Source organism: Python bivittatus, unplaced genomic scaffold (genome assembly GCF_059951505.1).
Source record: "Python bivittatus isolate LINGU-HERP-01145 unplaced genomic scaffold, Pbiv_v1 ctg000070_np1212, whole genome shotgun sequence".
NCBI lineage: Eukaryota > Metazoa > Chordata > Lepidosauria > Squamata > Pythonidae > Python > Python bivittatus.
Genome location: NW_028277034.1, coordinates 40318266 through 40339906, shown reverse-complemented (window position 1 = coordinate 40339906; position 21641 = coordinate 40318266). Strand labels below are relative to the sequence as shown.

At 39.7% G+C, this 21641-nt stretch overlaps 1 protein-coding gene across 2 annotated transcripts in view; it reads right to left on the bottom strand.

Moving 5' to 3' along the window:
- Positions 1-20388, bottom strand: part of PPP3CA (protein phosphatase 3 catalytic subunit alpha) — a 203473-nt gene extending 183085 nt beyond the window's left edge. The window contains exon 1 of one of the 2 annotated variants that reach the window (XM_007421652.3): positions 19585-20388. In XM_007421652.3, the coding sequence (XP_007421714.1) occupies positions 19585-19642 (58 nt within the window). In that variant the 5' untranslated portion in view covers positions 19643-20388. The remainder of the gene's footprint in view (positions 1-19584) is intronic. The other variant, XM_007421653.3, reaches the window with a different exon arrangement.
- Positions 20389-21641: the final 1253 nt, after the last annotated feature.

The window sequence follows — 21641 nt, the reverse complement described above, 5'->3', positions numbered from 1 at the left end:
GAATTTCTGATTAAAAAAATAAAAAGAGGTCTCTTCACACCATCTTCCCAACATGTAGTATTCTATATATAGTAAAGCTGCAGAGCACAATATGATTTGTGAGAAGTCTTTCTCTCTAAGGATGTATCTCCTATGACAAACTTCAGTCTCCAGTATTCTGGGATTGCTGCCCATTGTACACTGGGTGGAAGAAAATGATGTTGTGGATTATAATGGTACCTTTTCAATATTTTAGGTGGCAGAGACAAAAGTATTCTGAAGCTATAATATATGACATACTTTTAGCAACTTGCATGGAATACATCCACACTTCCTTCTTCCTCACATCTGCATCCTTGAAAGCAGGAATTAAACAACTGGGCTGCAGTTTTAACTGATATTGCACACATATGTAACATTTTTGGAAAATAACCGTTTCAAGAACTCATGTTCACAAAAGAAGGGAACCAAGTACTTCACTTTTCTTCAGCTTCTCAAATATCTGTGCTGTAGAATTTGTATTATATATAAACTAAAGTCTATACATCCTTGTAGCATTATTGTACATTGTTATGGAGTATCCATAAAAGTTTCACAGCGCTTCCACAAACACGTATCTCAGAATGGGAAAGGCCACTCCAAGAATTATTTTCCAACTACTGTAGCTTTAATCTTAGTTCTACTTTCCACAAACAAACTTAATATATTTTAAAGGACAATTTCATCATGGGCTAATCAAACACAAAAGATTATCATATGGATAAAGACACACCAATGTTTCTTCCCCAAAGGGTTAACGTAAATAAGGAGACACTAATTTAGCAATAGAAAATGAACTAAATTATTTCCTCAGAATTTAAAAATAAGTGTCTCATGAATTAACTCATTCCAGATGGATGCTGGGAATTCTTTAACAGAATAATGAAGTTTGCATGCTTTATTCTAATTGTCAAGGGAATGACTGTTCAACATTCTCTAGCCAGCTGTTTATTCAGGGGTTGCAATAAAATAAAAATATCAAAACAATTTCTAAAATGACCCAACTATGCTATATTTCTCATTTTTATATATAATTTTATAAATATTAAAATGATCTGCCTGGCTTTTGAAGCAGAACGTTTTTCTTAGGTCATGCCCTTCAACTGATATTCAAGATTCTAAGGTGATAGTCTATAAATAAAGTCATACTCTATCTACATCCAGAAACAACATACTGTGGGAGCATCAACTGAAGCAACATTAATAACATTATGGAAGCCATTCTTTATTGAGAAAAACACAATAACAAATAATTCATCTGTTGCTCAATTTAACAAATTAATTTTAGATGCTGTTTTAACTTTTTTTTTTTAACCACTTCAAACGTTCAAACTTTTCTTTTTGAAGGGAAAAGGGAGGCAAAAATAATAAAACCAATAAATTGATAATACAAACAAACCCTGTCGCACAAACCATATTAATGGTTGACCATTATATCTATATTACATGACTCTCTTTTGCTACAATCTGGATAAATACAGTGGAGCAAAAAAGTATTTAGTCAGCCACCAATTGTGCAAGTTCTCCCACTTAAAAAGATGAGAGAGGCCTGTAATTTTCATCATAGGTATACCTCAACTATGAAAGACAAAAGGAGAAAAAAAATCCAGAAAATCACATTGTCTGATTTTTAAAGAATTTATTTGCAAATCATGGTGGAAAATAAGTATTTGGTCACCTACAAACAAGCAAGATGTCTGGCTCTCACAGACCTGTAACTACTTCTTTAAGAGGCTGCTCTGTCCTCCACTCGTTACCTGTAGTAATGGCACCTGTTTGACCTTGTTATCAGTATAAAAGACACCTGTCCACAACCTCAAACAGTCACACTCCAAGCTCCACTATGGCCAAGACCAAAGAGCTGTCGAAGGACACCAGAAACAAAATTGTAGACATGTACCTGGCTGGGAAGACTGAATCTGCAATAGGCAAGCAGCTTGGTGTGAAGAAATCAACTGTGGGAGCAATAATTAGAAAATGGAAGACATACAAGACCACTGATAATTGCCCTCAATCTGGGGCTCCATGCAAGATCTCACCCTGTGGGGTCAAAATGATCACAAGAACGGTGAACAAAAATCCCAGAACCACACGGGGGGACCTAGTGAGTGACCTGCAGAGAGCTGGGACCAAAGTAACAAAGGCTACCATCAGTAACACACTATGCCCCTAGGGACTCAAATCCTGCAGTGCCAGATGTGTCCCCCTGCTTAAGCCAGTACATGTCTGGGCCTGTCTGAAGTTTGCTAGAGAGCATTTGGATGATCCAGAAGAGGATTGGGAGAATGTCAGATGAAACCAAAGTAGAACGTTTTGGTCTAAACTCAACTTGTCGTGTTTGGAGGAGAGAGAATGCTGAGTTGCATCCAAAGAACACCATACCTACTGTGAAGCATGGGGGTGGAAACCTCATGCTTTGGGGCTGTTTTTCTGCAAAGGGACCAGGACGACTGATCCGTGTAAAGGGAAGAATGAATGGGGCCATGTATCATGAGATTTTGAGTAAACACCTCCTTCCATCAGCAAGGGCATTGAAGATGAAACGTGGCTGGGTCTTTCAGCATGACAATGATCCCAAACACACCGCCCAGGCAACGAAGAAGAAGCATTTCAAGGTCCTGGAGTGGCCTAGCCAGTCTCCAGATCTTAACCCCATGGAAAACCTTTGGAGGGAGTTGAAAGTCCGTGTTGCCCAGCGACAGCCCCAAAACATCACTGCTCTAGAGGAGATCTGCATGGAGGAATGGGCCAAAATACCAGCAACAGTGTGTGAAAACCTTGTGAAGACTTACAGAAAACGTTTGACCTCTGTCATTGCCAACAAAGGATATATAACAAAGTATTGAGATGAACTTTTGATATTGACCAAATCCACCATGATTTGCAAATAAATTCTTTAAAAATCAGACAATGTGATTTTCTGGATTTTTTCCCCCATTTTGTCTCTCATAGTTCAGGTATACCTATGATGAAAATTACAGGCTTCTCTCATCTTTTTAAGTGGGAGAACTTGCACAATTGGTGGCTGACTAAATACTTCTTTGCCCCACTGTACCCTCTTAAGGAAATCAGACCATTATTGGGAAGAATTTAAGTATTCTCCCTTCTGCTTTTTGTCTCTTGCTTAAAAACAGCATGCTGTATATAATGTCTCAGCATTATCCAATATCATACAAAAACACTCCTTTATAATCTTGTCTGAAGCTTCTCTCAGAATGATGGGTTCAAGATTTCATAGCAAATAGTGCTTTTTACTTCAAAAGCACACTTGCACTAAAATCTTCCCAAAATGATTAAATAAGAGCATGTAAGATTCATATTCAGACCTAACCATCTCTAGATGCCTTTTACAAAATCTGAGGATTTGTTTTTGTTTTGCAAACAGAGAAAGTCTTGCAGCACCTTAAACTTTTGTGGCCTATATTTATTCAAGGGAATTCAGTCTCAGAAAGTTTGCTACTATAAATGATTTGGGTACTTCAGAATTCTTTGATGGTTTCCCTGTATCAGGGAAACACTGTAACAATTTCCAGGAGAACAGTAATTTTAAAAATTACTAAAGTTTCCATTGTTTTGAAAAATATATTTCTTTTTTTTTTTCCTAAATAAATTAACTTATGAAAATAATAATGGTGCAAGCAAAAAAACACAAATTTCAAAATTATCTTCCAATGTTATATAAATATTGACAACATATTCTGATGAAAGACATCCTATAAATATATAAATGTGCCATATATAAAACTTTTCTTAATAAAAAGGAACAACAACAACAGAAGAGAAATATTGCTTGGAAATCTGTAACATGGGTAAAACATGTTACAAATTCTATGGCCACATAGAAGCAGTTGAAAAACTTAGATGTGCCCAAAAGGAGAACACATACAACAGGCAGATCCAGCTCTTTTTCCCAGTATAAACTGATCTTCTGTGCAGCCCAGGACTTGTTCAAAATAGCACAAAAGCTGTGTATGTCTGGTTTCTTCTTCATCCTAAGCCCAAATAGTCTTGGAGGGCAGTGCCCAGTAATCAGAGGAAAGAGGATGTGTCGCAACAGACTAAAGTGGCCAGCAGGAGCTAGGCAGTCCCCAACCCCTGACTGTGTTGGTGGATCCAAGGCAAAAATTGTGTGGGAGAAGGAAAACTACATGAAAACTGGAAGACCCGAAGACAACTTTAAACTGCCTCACGTTGGTTTGGACTCGGGATAAGAGAAAGGCAGCGTCACGAGGACATGACAGAAAAAAAGGAACTAGTGCACATTCATGTTGTGATTAGTGTCAGAAAAGAAGTGTCCAAAGGTAGCTTCCGATACCTTACTGCAAACAATAACTAGTACAGATATGTCAAGCTCTGGGTACCTGAAAACAAGATTCTCACAAAGTTCTCTATAATCAGATTCACTGAAAGAGAAAAGGAAATAGGTTACAGAAATCTCACTGACTACATATGTTCACTTTTAGAATCCAATTTATCTCTGAATTTCTAGGGAGGAACTTTCTTAACCACCACTAGATGGACAGGAGAGCTAGTTGTCCGTTTCCTGGATAAAGAAGGAATAAGCAGATCTTCAGAACGTTATTTGTTTTCCAAACCACTGTCAGCCCTATAAGGTATACCAGACTAAGAAACAGACACCACATAGACCTACAGCTACTTTTATTAGAACTGCTATAGTAACAGAATCCTGCAGGTCTGAATGTGCTTCATTCCTCCCTCTTTTATCTTCATGTGAAGAGGGAGGGGTGTCTGAGGCATTTCCATAAACAACTTTCTTGGTCTGGCTCAAGCCTTGTTTATCTGACTGTTGCCTTGGTAACAGATGTTCCCTCTGTCCTCCAAGGCCATCCTCTATAGCCATTATACCACCCTCTCCTTTCCCAGGTTCTGAGAAGGCCATAACAGAACATTTATTCAGGTGAAATTCAGACTATGAACAGAATCGTACTGTATTTAGTTATTAGATTATACAGGTATGTATCTACAGTGGTTTATTCTACCCAAAATTGGTTTTCACAGAGATTAGTGAAAGCCAGTGAAATTATATATAATTAATCTGAAGCAAACACAAAAGCAATTCATTTTTCTTGTCTGATACTCTAATAAAAATGTTATTCTAATTCCTACAAAGCAACACTGTTTACTTGTGAGGCAGCCACACCTGAGGTTCAAAGCCTTAGGGAAATCACAGTACAAGTGCTAGAGTTTCTTACTCCCCAATGTGTGCATTTTCTTCAGGGAGAGATTAACTTTAGCTTATCCATTTTGCATTTCAAAATGAAAACAACATACCTTTTCAAACTTCAGTCAAGAAACTTGATCAAGAAAAAAACAAGGCCATAAAGAAAGATAGTCATGCCACTACCTCAAATTATACTCAGGGAGACTTAAGAACCAGAGCAGTTTTGTGGGATGGAGGGGGGGATTTTACACACGTTGACATGGACCCTACAGCACTACTTAGACTAAAGCCAGATTCTCTGAAAGAGTGATTTTATTGTAAAACTGCAAAAATATAAACTGCTCCCCCAAACCAACAGTCTTCCTAAGCTTCTAAGAAGCTTAGCAAGAAATTCTCAATGGCAAAATCAGTAACGCCAAACAAGCTTCCCTGAAAGACCACGTTACTAGTTTTCCTCCCAAATATACAACTACAGAAGAACACTGGAAGCATTTTAATGCAAACTGGTTGTCTTTCTCCTGGATATTTTTCAAAACCCTAAAGCAATTCCAGATACATATCAGCTCCAACCTGTTTTGTAAGACAATATTAACATTTGTCAAATCCTTTTGTTCTTATTTTTTATCTTGCCTTTTCTACAAGGAGATCAAGATGGGGTACATATTTTCATATTTGATTGTATATTCCCAAAACTGCTGTGCAATTGACTAATCCAGGAATATGCAATTGCCCCAAGATCTCCTAATGAGTATCTCATGAATGTGTAAGGATTTGGATCTCCAGCCCCTGGCTGTAGTTCAGTATTCTACCCACTGGGCAAGAGTTTTTGTCAACCATGCACTCCTGTTTCAATATGTCTTTAATTATAGTTGGCAGATGGGTGAGAAGTATTGCCTGTAAGAGGCTATGTCTGGATGCCAAACAGCCCTCTCTTTCATAACAAAGAAAACTATACTAAATTCGTTTTCAAAGTAGGGTGTAGTTTAATAGTTGTAGTTTTAAAACACTTACACTCAAATAAAAAGGAGTATGGTTAATTGATATATTAATAAATTAAATGATATATTAATTGATTAATAAATTGAATTTTAAATTGATTTTATTATTCAACAATTTACCAATAATAAATTGATTCAATATTTATTCAATGAATTATTCAATAATTTACTAATGAATTGGTTAATTTATTAATAAATTAACAAACTGAATAATTAATTTATATATTAATATTAATTGATATACCTGAATAGTTCACTGATTAACATAATAATCCTGCAGTAGATAGCTGTAGGTGTGAAAAATAGAAAAAGATTGCCCCTTCTGTTGCACATCTAGCCCAGAAAGAATACATGAGTGAAATGTAGGGAATTTTAAATGTCCCAATTATAAGAATGTACATTTGTAATGCTGGGAGAAACCTATTATCCCTAGAGCCCAAATATGATCAAAAAATTAAAAGAAGGCAACGAGTCATTATAAAATTAAGAGAAACCAGCATGAGAATTCTTTGAAAATTAATGAAAAATCTTTACCAAAACAATGGCCTAGAAACCCCGCATGGAACAGAAAACAAAAAAGATAGACGGAGGGGGAACTTCTGTACTATTACAATATTAACTACACACGAAGAAGATAATTTTCTTTAGTACTGTAATATTCTGTCTCTATCCATCTATCTGTCTATTCTACAAATACTGTTTGCATATAAACAAATATAGGGAACATAAACAGAAGGACACTGTTTTTGTTATTACTACTATAACCAGGAATAAACTCTGTGCAACCTTTATATATAGGAAATGGAAATATGTAAACCATGGATCAATTGCTAGCCTTTTTAAACCTATCTATTTTACAAGATGGTTCCGTATCTGGGAGCAGCAATCTACTTTCTGTAACCTTAAAATGATGGCCCTCCTTAGCCAATTTTGCAATGATTTCCAAAGTCTGACACTTTATTTATTTGTTGATTTGTGGCTGCTCCAATCATGAGATCCTGAATGTGCTTCATCACATCTGATTTCAGATATAGGAGCATTAAGAGAATAACATACCAAGGAAAGGCTCTTCCATGATCAGCCTACTGAATCTTCCAGAAAATGTTTTAGATTACAGCTTCCTTCAGTCCTTATCACTGGTTGTGCTGAATGCAGCAAGTAGGACTAGGAGTTCCAAATTTATTTATTTATTAAATTTGTATATCACCCAATTCCCTGCGATTTTGGGCAGTTATCTGGAAGATGTCCAGTTGGGAAAATCTATCTTAAGTTCAAACTATATTAAGTAGGAAATTCCTTTCAGCTGCAGACCTCCCGGGGGGGGGGGGGACAACACCAAGCTTATTCTTATGAACAGCAATATAGGACTATGTTGTGGCTTGCAAGATAAGTAACAGCTGTTCTGGTTTTTTTCGATGGAAACAGAAATAGATGGCCCACCATCTGGTTTTATGACAAGATATTACATGGATGATGGACTATATTCAGCTACAAGGGTCACAAGTTATAAAGGGTTTCACTCAAGTAATGGGCTGATGAAATGACTTGATGTATCTCAGAAACATGACATCAGCAATCATTCCAATAAAATCTTCATTGTTTGGAAAGGAATGGTGTATCATGACAATGTCATCATCAATTGAGAAAATCAAAGATACAGAGTTCCAACACTGCAAATGTCTAAAGATGGTCATTCAAATGGAATCTGGAGGTAGATATGGGAATTTTTTAAAATGATCTTGCAGTAGACTGTTAGTGGGATTTAAATGGATTTGTAGTCAATGGAAAACTGCCTGCAAAAAATCAAGCAGGGCAGTGTTCATTCCACTATAAAACATAGCAATCCCACCAATATCCACTGTTCTACACCACCAATTCCACTGTCTAGGAGAATACATGTTTTATCTACACAATATAGGGCTATATCATTTTAATAAATAAAAATCAATCAATCTCTAGTGTGTATGAGATGCGTACAAAAAGGGAGTTAGGAAGGGAACTTACTGACAAAGGCATAAAACAGAACAAAGATTGGGAAAACTAAAGGTGAAAAAGTGGGGAAAGAGAAGATTTCCCATCCTTTTAGAATGCAGAGAACAGGGCTGCAGTTACACAGGACAAAATGCAGGATCTGCATTTTACTTTCAGGGTTTCTTGGTCTTTTACATTGCAATGCAGTATACAGGATCACATCAAGCTAGAATTGGCATTTCACTCTCATAACTCACATAAACGAAGTTATAAATCAGCAATATAATTTGTGTTGCTGTCTTCTGGCAACTTAACCTCAGGGTTTTGCATAAACAAGTTAGCTTGGACTCAGTGTTGGCAGCCTTGTAAAATCCTTAGCAAAATAATAAGATAGCCATGTTGACTTCCAAACAGCAGGGTTGCTATGCCAACAGCAGCATGCCTCGCTTATATGAAGGTATTGCAGAGGCCCTTCCAAGGTTACCCCGGTCACACAAGTCCACTTTTTCAAAAGTGACTTGAACAGGATACCATCTAAATGACCCAAGCATATAGGTCATTACCACAGAACTGTCATCCTCCAAGAAGGGAGGGATTCTCAGTTACAGCAGTCATGTCCTTATATGGCTGGCCCTTGCAAAGCTTATCCTACAACACGAATGGACAACCTGTTGGAGACTGAAGGCTGCACTTGCTGAGGGACACAGTGGGCAAGGAAGAATGTAAAGTAGACAGGGACGCAGAGCAAGGCAAAAATGTCTGCTTGTAAAGGGCTGGGAGTTTTCTTTGCATTGTAAGAACTTACACAAGATTTTTCATAGGCTTCCCACATCAAAATGCCATGAAACCATTCTATCCATTTTTGGCAACTGTAACACCAAATATTTTCGGTTAATCAGAGGAAACTCGGGGGGCAATAAAAAAGGAATTTTGCAGAGGAGGGGTAGAGGATATCTTTTTTGCTCAAGGACTTGCATAGATAAGGTAAATTGTCTTGTCAGAGTATGTAACTAAATATGTTGTTTCAGTACAATCAATTTCAGGAAGAAGACATGGAACATGAACCACAACATCATGAACGTCATTATGAATAAGCAAGATTAACAATCATAATATTATTTTTGCTCTTATGTACAGAACTAGGTTTTTTCATATGGTTGTTCTATAGAACCCTAGGGTTCCCCAAGAACGTGATGGGGTCCTGTGAAAGATTCCCCCCCCCCAAAAAAGTTCACCCAAACATAGACCATTTTCTATCACTAAAGTTTCACCTCTTTATCAAAGGTCCTGGGATTCTTTTTAATGAGTTCCATGGCCTGAAAAAGATTGAAAACCCCTGCTAGAGACCATAAAGAGAGGTCTGTGTGAACAGAAGATGTGTTTACCACATGAACTCAATGCATTCTGATCACCGCTTGCTACCTAATGCATGCCACACCAGTTCATTATTTTCACATAGGATAAGCCAGCCATGAACCATATGTAAACAACATGGTGCATGTAAATAAAGAGAAGTAAAGTTGCAGCCAACTGACTGGCATGATGCTTTGCCATTAAAAAACAAAAAGAAAGAAAGCTTTTCAACAAAGGTTTAAAATCATATACAACTTATTGCCAACTGAGAAACAATATATCTCATCTTTATAAACATTTTTGGGGAAAAAAAGCTTTGAAAACTTTGCTTGTTTCTTGTATTTTTAGAAATAAGTTTTATCAGGCTGGTGACTTTTGGGGGGGCTATGATCATTTAATAAAGTTAACTTGGGGGATGTACTTTCAGTGTATTCATGAAAAACATTTTTCATGCATCTCTAATCAGTATACATAATTAGCATATAGATCTTTACAAATTAAAATACCTAAAACACAAAGCTCTTAAATAAAATATATGAAAAAATATAAACCAGTAACTATGAATAATGTGCAATACCATCATGACATGCCAAGGACAACAAAGATGTTTTCAACATGTGCCTATATTGTAATAAGGTTATTACTATTAAGAGAACTCATTGTGAGTTCTTTTGTCTGAAGTTCTGTTGTTATTTGCATTTTCTGTTCATTGCTGGAAGCTGTCTTGAAAAGTTTATTTAAAAAAAAAGAAACTTCAAACCAACTTACATATTAGAAATGAAGCAAAAGACAATAATGACATTAAATAAAAATAAATGGCAGCTGGGAGGTAAAGTATAACAAAATATATCTGAACAAATAACTGAAATACTGTAGTTATTAGACAAAATGGAAATAAATGTAAACAAAAACAGTACAATGTTCAAGTGTGCCATCTTTTACCCTGAAATGTATTCAAAAGCATGTGTTAATTAAGGATGTCATAGATTCAACCAATTGTGCAGAAAAAGGTGCACAAGCAGCAGGGATGACCACAGCCTGGAGAGGATTGTCAGGAAAAGGCAACCAACAGACAGTTGCATGCAAGGTTCTTATCGCTGTATCCCAAGCCCCCACTCTCCAGTCTTCCCCAATAATGCAATGCAACCACTCAAAGTTTTTCAAGACTTGCTATTCCTTCCAGATGGCCTGAATTACCTAAACTTCTGCATGGAGATGCTGAAAGCATTAATCTACAGCAGCACTTTGATTCTGCCACCCTTGGGAGAAAGTAGAAGTGAGTGTACCAGCTAGTCCAATACTTGAATGCTATGGATATTTTGTTTCTTGCATGTAGTGGCTTAGATCACAGCCATCATTAATTAAACACAAGACACCCCCCCAAAATGCAAATATCACAGACTATGTCCAATGATGCCATTGCCTTAGCTAAATACTTCTGCAAGCTGGAGCATTTCATTTTCATTCATCCCTCTTAGCCACCTATCCGATCTTTAAAAGCTCCTTCTGATGGCCAGAATAATGCCCCATCAACAGCACTGAATCTGGGTTACAGGTTACGATTAGATGGAGGAATAGAAGTCCACAAATATGATGCAGACATGCTAATGCAAAGTAGCCACCAGGTTCCCCTCAATGTAGAGCATCTGCATAATAGTCGCAATAATTAAGAATATATTATTTTTTAAAAATATTCACTAAAATAGTATTAAAAACTGAACAGTATCTTAAAAAAGTCTGTTTACAAAAAAGGAGTCCTTTGTTTTCTAACTAAATAATTTTAAAAAATGCTACAGCAATAGCATAAAAATTTAGTAACTATTTAGGTTGTATAATTAAACAAAAATTATACAGCAATTCAGCAATATGTAGATCCTTCCCTTTATTATTTATCCAATCCAGGAAAACCAACGAAATGGTTACACCAGCAAGCTCTAACGTTAGGACTCCAGTTAAACAAAAGTGTACAGATGCCAATGATTTAAAAATTACTGTTACATAGAAAAGAAGCTTCTTTGTGTACAGGCTGCTACAAATACCATTTTTGTTTAGCAGTGGTATTAAATGATAATTTTTTAATAAAAAAACAGATGCAAATTGCATACCTATTGCTAAAAACTCTGGGAGTTTGAAGACAATGGCCTCATCAGATGATCATACAAGCATTATAAACTCTGAAATGAACACCTTGTGTTTTAAGTTTAATTGAAGATCCTAGCCTGAATAAAGCCAACTTTCCCAAACTGAAGCTAATGAATATGCTAAAATACAACTCTCAATGCCCACAGCCACAAGTCCCTCCTATCCAGAGAAATCTGGATTAATATATATTACCAGGCCAGGAACACAAATCATAAACCAGGCCACTGAGTTCAATCTCTTTCAGAAGTCAACAACTAAAACAGTGATATATACACAAATTTTTCACATTCTTCTGGAATCTGTAAAAATTACAGTAGGCTCAGATACTATCCATCAAAAAATTAAGTCAATGTTGGATTCTTTTCTCTGTTCCAAAGACAAAGAAATGTGGAAGACAAGATAGTTAAAATCCCATCCTTAAAGCTATTTCTTGTTCAGAGATTTAAGAAAACATGAAACTTAGGTGGCTTGACAGTACTGGTGAAAAGAATAGAAACCTCTAGAGTAGCTTACATAAGACGGATATAACAACTGTTTCCTCAAACTGCTATTCAGATCTCTTGCTCAGAACAAATTGAAAAATGAAACACAATGATGGCAACTCTTATCCTACCCTCTGGATCCAAGATATGTTATGTAAGTATGGCTCTTTCATGTGGTCTAGCAATAACACTCAGAGAGGCCACAGATGCATATTTAATGTTGCAAATTAAGCCTGCTAAACCTCTAGGTACTTGTGATTCTAGGCTCAGGAAGGACAGAAAGATGCTTTCTTTAGCTGGGGATGATTTTAAGACTGGGATGGAAGTTCTAGAGATGAAGATAATGGCAATGTCGGGGTATACTCAAAATGATATAGCAAATTACAACATCCTTGACTTTTACCTCGTCTTTTATCCTGTTTGTGGAAACGTTTAAGACGGCACTCACATTCAATTCCTGCTCATAGTTATAGCCTAAGTATCAGGCTGAAGCATTTTGTGAAATGAAGTTCTTATTATGGAAATCTTTTCTAAAAAATGGAAGTCTCAGAAGTGGGAACCATCTGATATAGCAAAAACCAAAGCCACTTCTTTAAATCATAGCTCATTTAACCACATAAAATATCTTGCCTGTTAAGGTCTGCCTTGAAGTGGCATTCACTTTTCTAAGCTGTGGCTTCCTCCATTTGTCTTTATGAGGCTTCTTGAAGGATGCAAAAGAATACATATATCATTCAACATGATTTATACATAACATTGCCCTCAGCGTTAAAGTTTATTTTGCAATATTTGAACAACTCAGGCAAAAATACAGATAAAAATGCTATTAAAAGTTAAAGTGCATTTCCAGTTTAATACTAAACTTTTAGAGACTGATCAAAACATTTCTAAGTGCTAATGGGTAAACAGGCACAGATGTCAGGAACCTACAATTCTCATTATTTTTCACTAACTCTGTTAAAGGACACTTTAACGTTAAGTACATTTAACCAAATGTACATTTTACTCACAATGTAAGAACAATTTGAACAATATAGAAATGGAAGCAGCTCAGAAGACTGCTCAAAAGCTGCCCCAACAATCCTTAAGCAGGAATTATCAATAGCCCTTCTTCACAACCCCTCCATGAAGTTATGAAGCATATAAAGAAACATTCAGAGAATGTGTTTAGATGTGGTGAACACTGTTTTATTTCTGCACACATCATGCAATAAAGGAAGTAGGCAAAGCTATATGTATGATGTTGGTACCTAGAAATACCCTTTCCAACAGCAAAAAGAAAAAAGAGAAGACAGAAGACAGAAGAGAGGAGAGGAGAGGAGAGGAGAGGAGAGGAGAGGAGAGGAGAGGAGAGGAGAGGAGAGGAGAGGAGAGGAGAGGAGAGGAGAGGAGAGGAGAGGAGAGGAGAGCAAGTACCAATGGCTTTCTGCAAAACGATGCCACTAAGAACAGGTTAGCTGCTGTTACAACCTCACGGAAGAATTATGGTCTTTCCTACCTTCCTAGTACTAAATGATTCTGTACTAATTGGAAGGCATAAAAAATAAGAACAGGACAGAACAAACTGTTGTGAAGATGGCTGCAAAGAAGTATCTGCAAGTTTTTTTCCCAACACTTTACAAAACTTTCTTAGAGAACATAGCAGTACTTGGCAGTGGGAGTCAATTGATCACCAGGGAACAAAGGGTGGGGAAGCAGGAGAGAGATAAGGAAAACAGAGAAGTAGCAATGTGGAATACTTGTTGAAAATGTCCCTTGTTGAAAAGAGGATATGTTCCAGCTATAGTTATGAAATAATTTATTCCAACTTGAAGCAATCACCCCCAATTATGATGGAAATAGGTCTGCAAAAATCATATAGTTACTACACTTCCATTTTATCTTGTGGAATCCAGGACCTTCCCAGATTATCCCATAATCCTTTCATAATTATAGTGTTTATTTAGAAGATATAAAATAATCTTCTGATTCCTGGTAAGAGGAGAACCATCCAACAGTAGGACAGTATGAATGCAGCTTCTGTATTGTTCCATTGCTGTTATATAAAAAGTGAATTTTAGAACAAGCACACAGAGCAGATTAGTGATGCCTGAATGGGTCCAAATCCAACTTCTCAAAAAGAGTAAGTTCATCTCCATTTCAAAACAGTAAGTAGTTCAATACAGTTTCCCCTTCCCCCTAACTCATGAATGAATGCAGTCCAGATTTAAGACTATTCTACTGATTTCAAAGTGAAAATTAAAACTCTTACATTTAATCCAATAGGATTTCAATATGTTTAATTTGGGCTCAATTACACTATTAATTAAGCTCTCTCTTCCTCTAAACAGCATTCCATCTTCTTGCCCAATCAAGGAAGACAATGGTTGTGGTCATTGGTCAATCATATGACATGCTAAACCAAAAAGTCTAGTTATACTAGTATACCCTACAGATCCTTCTCTATCATTTGCAATTGTTTTAACTGAAGTTTTAGAATTACTATGTCAACCTCTCTGGGCAGCTGCCATTTGGGGTCTATAGAAATTACCATTTATATTCAAGTGTAGTCTTACATTCTGTAAACCTGAGATGGTGCTCATTCTTAATTTGAGTAACATGATAAGCTTAAGACTTCAATCAAGAACCAAACGTGTAAGCAGTAAGATAAGAGTCCATACTCATTAAGCAGAGTTTTGATTTAGTTTGGGAGAACACACCAAATGGTAGTCTAGATAAGAAATGAAATTAGGATTCCTCAAAAATTCACCAAGAGTTCCACAAGAAAATACATGATGGCATGCTAGCCACACCTGAAAATAAACTTTGGCAACACTATTCTTTCTCTGCAACCAGAGTCCTATTTCAGAACTTAGATGGTGAAAGAGAAAGCTCTGAAAAGACTAACAGCGCAAGTGGGACTTTTTAGCATTTAGATATTACAATATTCAGCAGGTACTGCAATACAGAAGGAGCTTCTTGAGATCAGTGATGTGGGTAAAAAAATTCTACAGAACATTTTCAGATCTATAAGTTCATTCATAATGATCAGTACAAGTATTTAAAAGATAGCATTAGGCAAGCTTGGCAATTTGAATCAAACATTTAACTACTTCGTATCCTAATTGCGATACCTAATGTCTTAACACAATGTTTCTAGATCAAATCTAGCAAAAGGTTTTCTTGGCAATCCATACCTCAGATTTAATATCGCAATGAGCCATAGTATGTTTAAACATAGTTTGTTGAATAAACTACAGCTGGCTGGATTCACTGAACATGCTAAACCCAAACTATAGATTAGCATGATGTGGAAAGCCAGTTACAGAACAATCTGCCACTTCTAACGTAGCATGCAAGGAAATTTATCTTTCTCCATAAAGGATTTCAATTGTTTCAATACATCTACTCAGAAGGTTTATAAAGAGGAATAAGTTGGTAACAGATTTTAATAGGTAATAAACTGATTATGTGGTAGAATAAAGCAGTATTAAGTAAAGACAGGCTTTCTTGTTCCATTCCAAACAGTGTCGCCTGGTAGATGGGCCACATATTCCAGAACAATACTGGAAGTTGAATAATGGTGCTAAAGATGGTAAGTTCTTCTTCTTCTCCTTCTCCTCCTCTTCTTTGACAGAGGGGGAAGCTTGTTCTTCCTAAAGTACTTTTTGTAATTATCCAGCTTTACAGGAAAAACACAGCATGACCACAGGCAAGTTACACTTCTTTTACTTCTGGGGAAAGCAAAACAGGCTTTTTTTATTAGCCTGCAAAAGCTTACATTAAACATAACCAATATGTCCTTGCTTTCTGTAGGATCCCAACGTTTTGTATCATGCACAAAATCTCTTGGTTTGATATGATTATTTCACGGAGGTTTGGTTTCAGCTAGTTAAGCTATAAATTTGACCCAAGATGTTCCATATTTGGAGTTAAACCAAATGCAACCTTCACCTTTTACTTAGATATATTAAGTAAATATATCTTAATATATTTTTATATTATAAAATATATTTTATAATATATTAATATATTTTATATTATAAATATAAGACAGCTATTAAAATGCTGGAAAACAAAAAGACAGTCCCAAAAGAATGCCAGTATTGGCAAGAATTGGGTCTTTTCACCTTCCCACTTTGCATTTTACCAGAGCTAGGATTGGGGAGCAAAAGCACAGAGTGTCTTTTGCTCCACTGCCTCAATCTTATTGTGGCAGATAATGCAGGAATTAATTTGAAGAGAACAAAGACTGTAAAATGCTCAAGTTTTGTTCCTTATTTACATTCTCTTGAAAAAAATATATATACAGGAGGGTAAGAGTTGGTTGATCAAGATAGCAGACACTGGACAAATTATGGTCTCATTGTATTTCTGCAACAGAAAAAAAAAACGCTTGCAAAATCAAGTTCCTGTTAATGTTACATGAATATACTGAATGTGGTTACCTTTTAAAGAAGCTTTATAAATTGACAAATTATATATCAAAACCCCTTCATAAATGACATGTTCATTTGGTCTAAATGGGAAAATAAACATAAAGATTCTGGCCAAGTTAATTATTTTCAACTGCATTTAATCCTATGCATGTTTATCAAGGATGCCTCACTGAATTAACAGTGTTTTTCCCCCAAATTTGTGTATATTAGAATTTCACCTTAGTATTTCAAAGTTCTTGCTTTAATGAAAAGAAAGTCAAGTCCATGAGCAGAACACATTTAGGCACAGCTAATCAATGCAATTAAAAAAAAAAAAATCTGACAGGGAATGCCTATCGAATTTCTTCCTAAAACTGTAGGGAATCCTCCATAACACTTAAGACAGCTCTCTTTCCATTTTCAAACCCCAGGGTTTCTAGATTCTCATAAGATGAAAAGATGCAACATCCATACAACACTCTAAGCATACCCAAAGATTTAGATCTTTAAAAATGACTTATTTGATATTAAAGATCAGAAAGCAGGCAGTTTTAGCTCAACGGGTTTGCTCAGGTTAAATACAGGTTTCTGATACTATCTTATGAATGGTTACTCAGGGATGTTTCATTGAGCTTAAGGGACCTGGGTTCCCCCTAAGTAAGCAGGCTTTGATTTTTTAGAAACTAGAGCTTTAAAGGACAAGTTATTCTTTTTGTTTGGAATGCTGGCATAATCAAATATTAACATCAAGATGCAGGAGAACCAATAACAGTCCTAGCAATATTCACACCACCCCAAATAGATGGGGTTCTAGTTGGCCATTATTATTCTTGACGCTTGCAGCTTCCATTGATTCCAACCCTTTTGAGGAAAATGGGAGCAAATATATTCTAAAAGAATGTATTTCAATCATTGCCACAGTGTGCTTAACCCATCTCAACACTGGGTTTGCCTAACATTATACTACAACCATGGTTTACAAGGTAGGGTAGGTAGATTAATACAAGAAACCAAGTCTGCCTTCTTCACTCTGTTCACCACTCAGATGTCAAGACTTTTCTCAGTCATGCTGGTTGAGGAATTCTGACCTAGAGTTCATATCTGGAGGACGTTCAGATTTGGGAACCTACACTAAGCTAAACAAGCCACGTTTTGATTTAGTGAGATCTGTGAACCCAGCTAGTACAAGCCAATCATATGCACATTTCCTTGGACATATTCAACTGTTTTCACCACACAGGCATATTCCCTGCCTGACCAAAAGCAACAAAAAATGTTGATATTTGTCTCACTGGGGAATGGACCACCCCCTTGTTACAATTCCAAAGTTCTCACTTGGGAAAAAATAGTAAAGGTAAATTTAAGATCAGACAATAAGGCTAGAATCCTAGGTGTATATAAGGTAACCCCCTCCCCTTGAGTCAAGCTAAACTCCTGGTGACTACATGGACATATCCATTGAGATTTTTTGACATGTACATGGGTCACTGTTAACTACTTCCAGTGTTAATTTTCTTCTTTCATTCCTTCCTTTCTGATTTCCTAGTCTAACAAATTAGATTACTGCCATGGGATCTTCTGATAGTCTCCCATCCTACCCTACTTAAATAAGCTAAAGCTGACTAGGTGCTCTAGGGAAGTCCACCCAGTCAGTTCAGTGGACTATATGTGTTTGGGGGAAGAGAAAGAAGAATGCAAAATGAAAAAACATGGGGGAAGCAGTGTATCACTTTCTATTCTGTTTCCTGTGCTGGAGGGCCAGCACATTTCCATTTATCTCTTTAACTGCGATAGTCAGAGATTCATGGATGAAAAATGCAGATTCTTCATCCAGAATGGGATGGATCTAGCTAGTGATAGGATGGCATCACTCTGATTCCTTCTGTTGCTACTGCAGCATAAGCTTACCTGTTACCATACCCGTATTCCCTAGGGGAAAAAAGAGGATAAAGGGGGAGGGAGGAAGGAGTTGTATATGCCCAGGTGGATTCTTGGCCCCTCCCACGCAAATCATACAGTGGGCCCAAAAGGGCAGGCTACCAGCTCCCCCCTCCTCATGTTCCCTTTTTCCTCCCACTCCAGGCACCCTCCCTCCATCACCTTTCAGTCACTACCTGCAGCTTGTCAGATAACAAGCAACATGTAAATGCTGGGGAAGTGGGGGGGGGGGAGAGATGTGTTGGGAGAAGAGATCCGGCTATCAAAATCTAGTTACGCGCACGCACACACATACACACAGAGGCCTATTTGTACAGGCAGAGAACCCAAATACATTTCTGGAAGTGATCGGCGTTGCGAGAGGGGTTCCACCCCAAAAGTGGAAATGCCCCGAGGAACTGGGAGGGGGCGATTGGGACGAGGGAGGGAGGGAGTTTTGGTGCGAATTCCCTCCCCCTCCGGATCTTCCAGCCGCAAAGAAAGAAACTGAGGGTTTTCCTCCCCCCCCCACCCCATCCCGCGCAACCACACCGAGGATGGGAGATTGCTGCAACGCGAGGAAAGCAAGGCTGTGTGTGCGCGAGTGCGAATGTGTGTTTTCAAGCCGGGAGAAGATCACAGCCCCAGAAAGGAGCAGCACCTCCCTCCAGCCCTGCTGATCGAGCTCCAGCAACGTTCCCTAGGTGTTCCCTCTGCACCTAAGCTATTCTCCGCCTACGCTGGCAGTGCAGCGCGCCCCATCTATTGGTCATTTCCCCCCTTCTTCCTCCACCCCGACAGACTCCTAACCAGTCACCCACTTCCTATTTCGATCAGACCTCCTCCTTTCTTCTTTTCTCCCTCGCTCTCCCCCCGCCTCCATACGCCTTACTCATTTTGCAACCGCAGCCACAGTAAATAAACACACCGCCCGGGCTATGCCAGCCTCTTACACACACACTTCCTCCCCCGCCGCCTCCCCCCGGTTATAGCGCAAAGGAGGAAAGGGAGACAGGGAGCGAGTCCGCCGTCTAGCAGGCGGCCAAAAGCGGATCTGGCCCTCCCCCACCCGGCTCCTTCCCGCGGCCGGCTTGGCGTCCGCGGGCGCCGGGCTCACCTCTTACCTTTCACCACCCTCTCCGTCGTGGATAACTTCGGATCTAGCGCCTTGTGTTCAGACATTTCCAGCAACCTGAGAGAGGAGAGGAGGAAGGTGGCGGAGGCTGGCTCTCTTCTCCCTCACCAGACACAAAGCTGGAGGCGGCGGCGGCGGCTGCAGCAGCAGAAACGGCCGAGCAATCGGCGTCTCGCCCCGACTTCAGGAGCGGTTCAACTTCACGCCTTTCCGCCGCTGCTCTACCGCGTCCGATCTTCCCTTCTCCGTCGCTTTGCTTTCCTGCTTTTGCTGCCACCGCCACCGCTCCTCCTCCGGATTTTTCCCCTTGCCCCCTCGATATGTCAATCACGCCTCCCTCTTATTAGAAATGTGGGCCGAGGAGAGTAATTGCAATCAAGGAAAGGCGAGATCGGTCAGGGCGGGCAGAGCGAGGATCGGAAGGTTAAGCAGGCTGCAAGAACGGAGGAAAACGCATCAGTCCACAACAGCATAGGGGACGAGCTGCCGCTGCCGCCACTGTACAAGCTTCGGGCTGCGCCCAGCCGTCCTCCGCCGCCGCCGCCGCCTCCTCTTCGGCGTCGTCTCCCTCTTTCACTGCCGCCACCCCTTTCGCAGGGTCTCTCCTTTCACTCACGCAACCCCAGCCACTAGAGCGCCGCTCAGTCCAAGGCGCACCCTACCCTCGCCTGTCTAAGCGTTCCTCTCGCGCCGCCCCACTCCCTTGCCAAAAGCGCCAGCTCTGCAACTATTGGTGGAAACGCGACTGCCAATCACTGTCAAAGTAGCCCGCCCCTTCAAGCGCCTCTGCCCTTCTTCCCAGGTGTTCGCTGCCGCCAGGCATAGCAGTGTCCTCGTCCACCTTTTGGAGCGGGCGGGCACGGCGAGAAGGGGAGGGCTCCTGCCGGCGGGAGAAGCAAGACAGAACCGCACCACCAATGGCGAGGGAGGAGGGAGGGTGCCTGGTACCAGCGGGAGGCGGGGAGGGGGTGGCATCCTCCATTGAGGGTTTGGTTGAGCAGCAGCCGAGAGAGCGCGGCGCCCTTTTGCGCTACGCCTCCGGCGAGGAAAAAAGGAAGGAGGTTTGCTGCAGGCGGTGGCTTGCAGTTGCTGCGGCTCCCAAGACGGGCGCCTTTCTGCGGAAGCAAGAGGTGGCCGGTTCTTTGCAGAGGACATCCCCTGGCGCCTCTCCCCGCCTTCGTTAGCTCCAAGGCCGCTGCGGTCGCCAAGAGAAAGCTGTATATAATGTGCGTATCGTTAGGGAGGGGGGCGGTCTCGAGTCACTTGTCAGTCACCGTGTTCACCGCTTTGCTTGAGAAAGACGGGGGGAGGGGAGGGGAGGGGAGAGGAAGCACCGGGGTGAGAATAGCGCCTGCGTGTCCTTTGTAGCAGTTCCAGACACGTCTCTCCACGCGGTGTTGCGGCCAAGCTGAGCGAAAGAGGCTGGAGGAGAGCGTCGTCAGGCTTTCCTTGAGGCGTGAGGACTTCCTGCGTCCCGCGCCCCGCCACCTCTGCCTTGATGTCGCCCACCGCCACCCCTGGCTTTGCTGTTCTGTAAGCGGCAGGAAGAGCCGCTTTGCGCGAGATGAAAGAACGGGGTGTTTTTCCTTCTCTCTTCCTCCTCCCCCCGCTCTTTGTAATAATAATTGCAAAGCTTGATCGATGGGTGTTCTGTCAGGAGAGCTCCCCTTTTGCAAGCGTCAAATACCACGTGTTCGCAGTGACGCCAACAATGTCTTTTAATCTGGAATTTTAGACTCGGTGCACACGCACGGCTGTGTGAAGTAGAGGGGACGCTTTCTGAATTCAAGCATATGTTCCAGCCAGTTATTTTAGAACCGCACTTTCGGGAAGCACAAAATTCACACACGTGAAGCACATACTGAACGTGGTCCTTATCGCTGAAGAAGCTTTTCGTCACTGCTGAATTGAAGTGAATTTCTCCAGTCTTGATTCAGCAGAAAGCTATACTGGCAACTTGAAAATTGTTCTCCCCATTGCAGTGCCTATCCTGCCTCTATTTCCCCTGTGCCCGGCCACTGCCAGGCCCCTGCCTTCCCTCCAAGG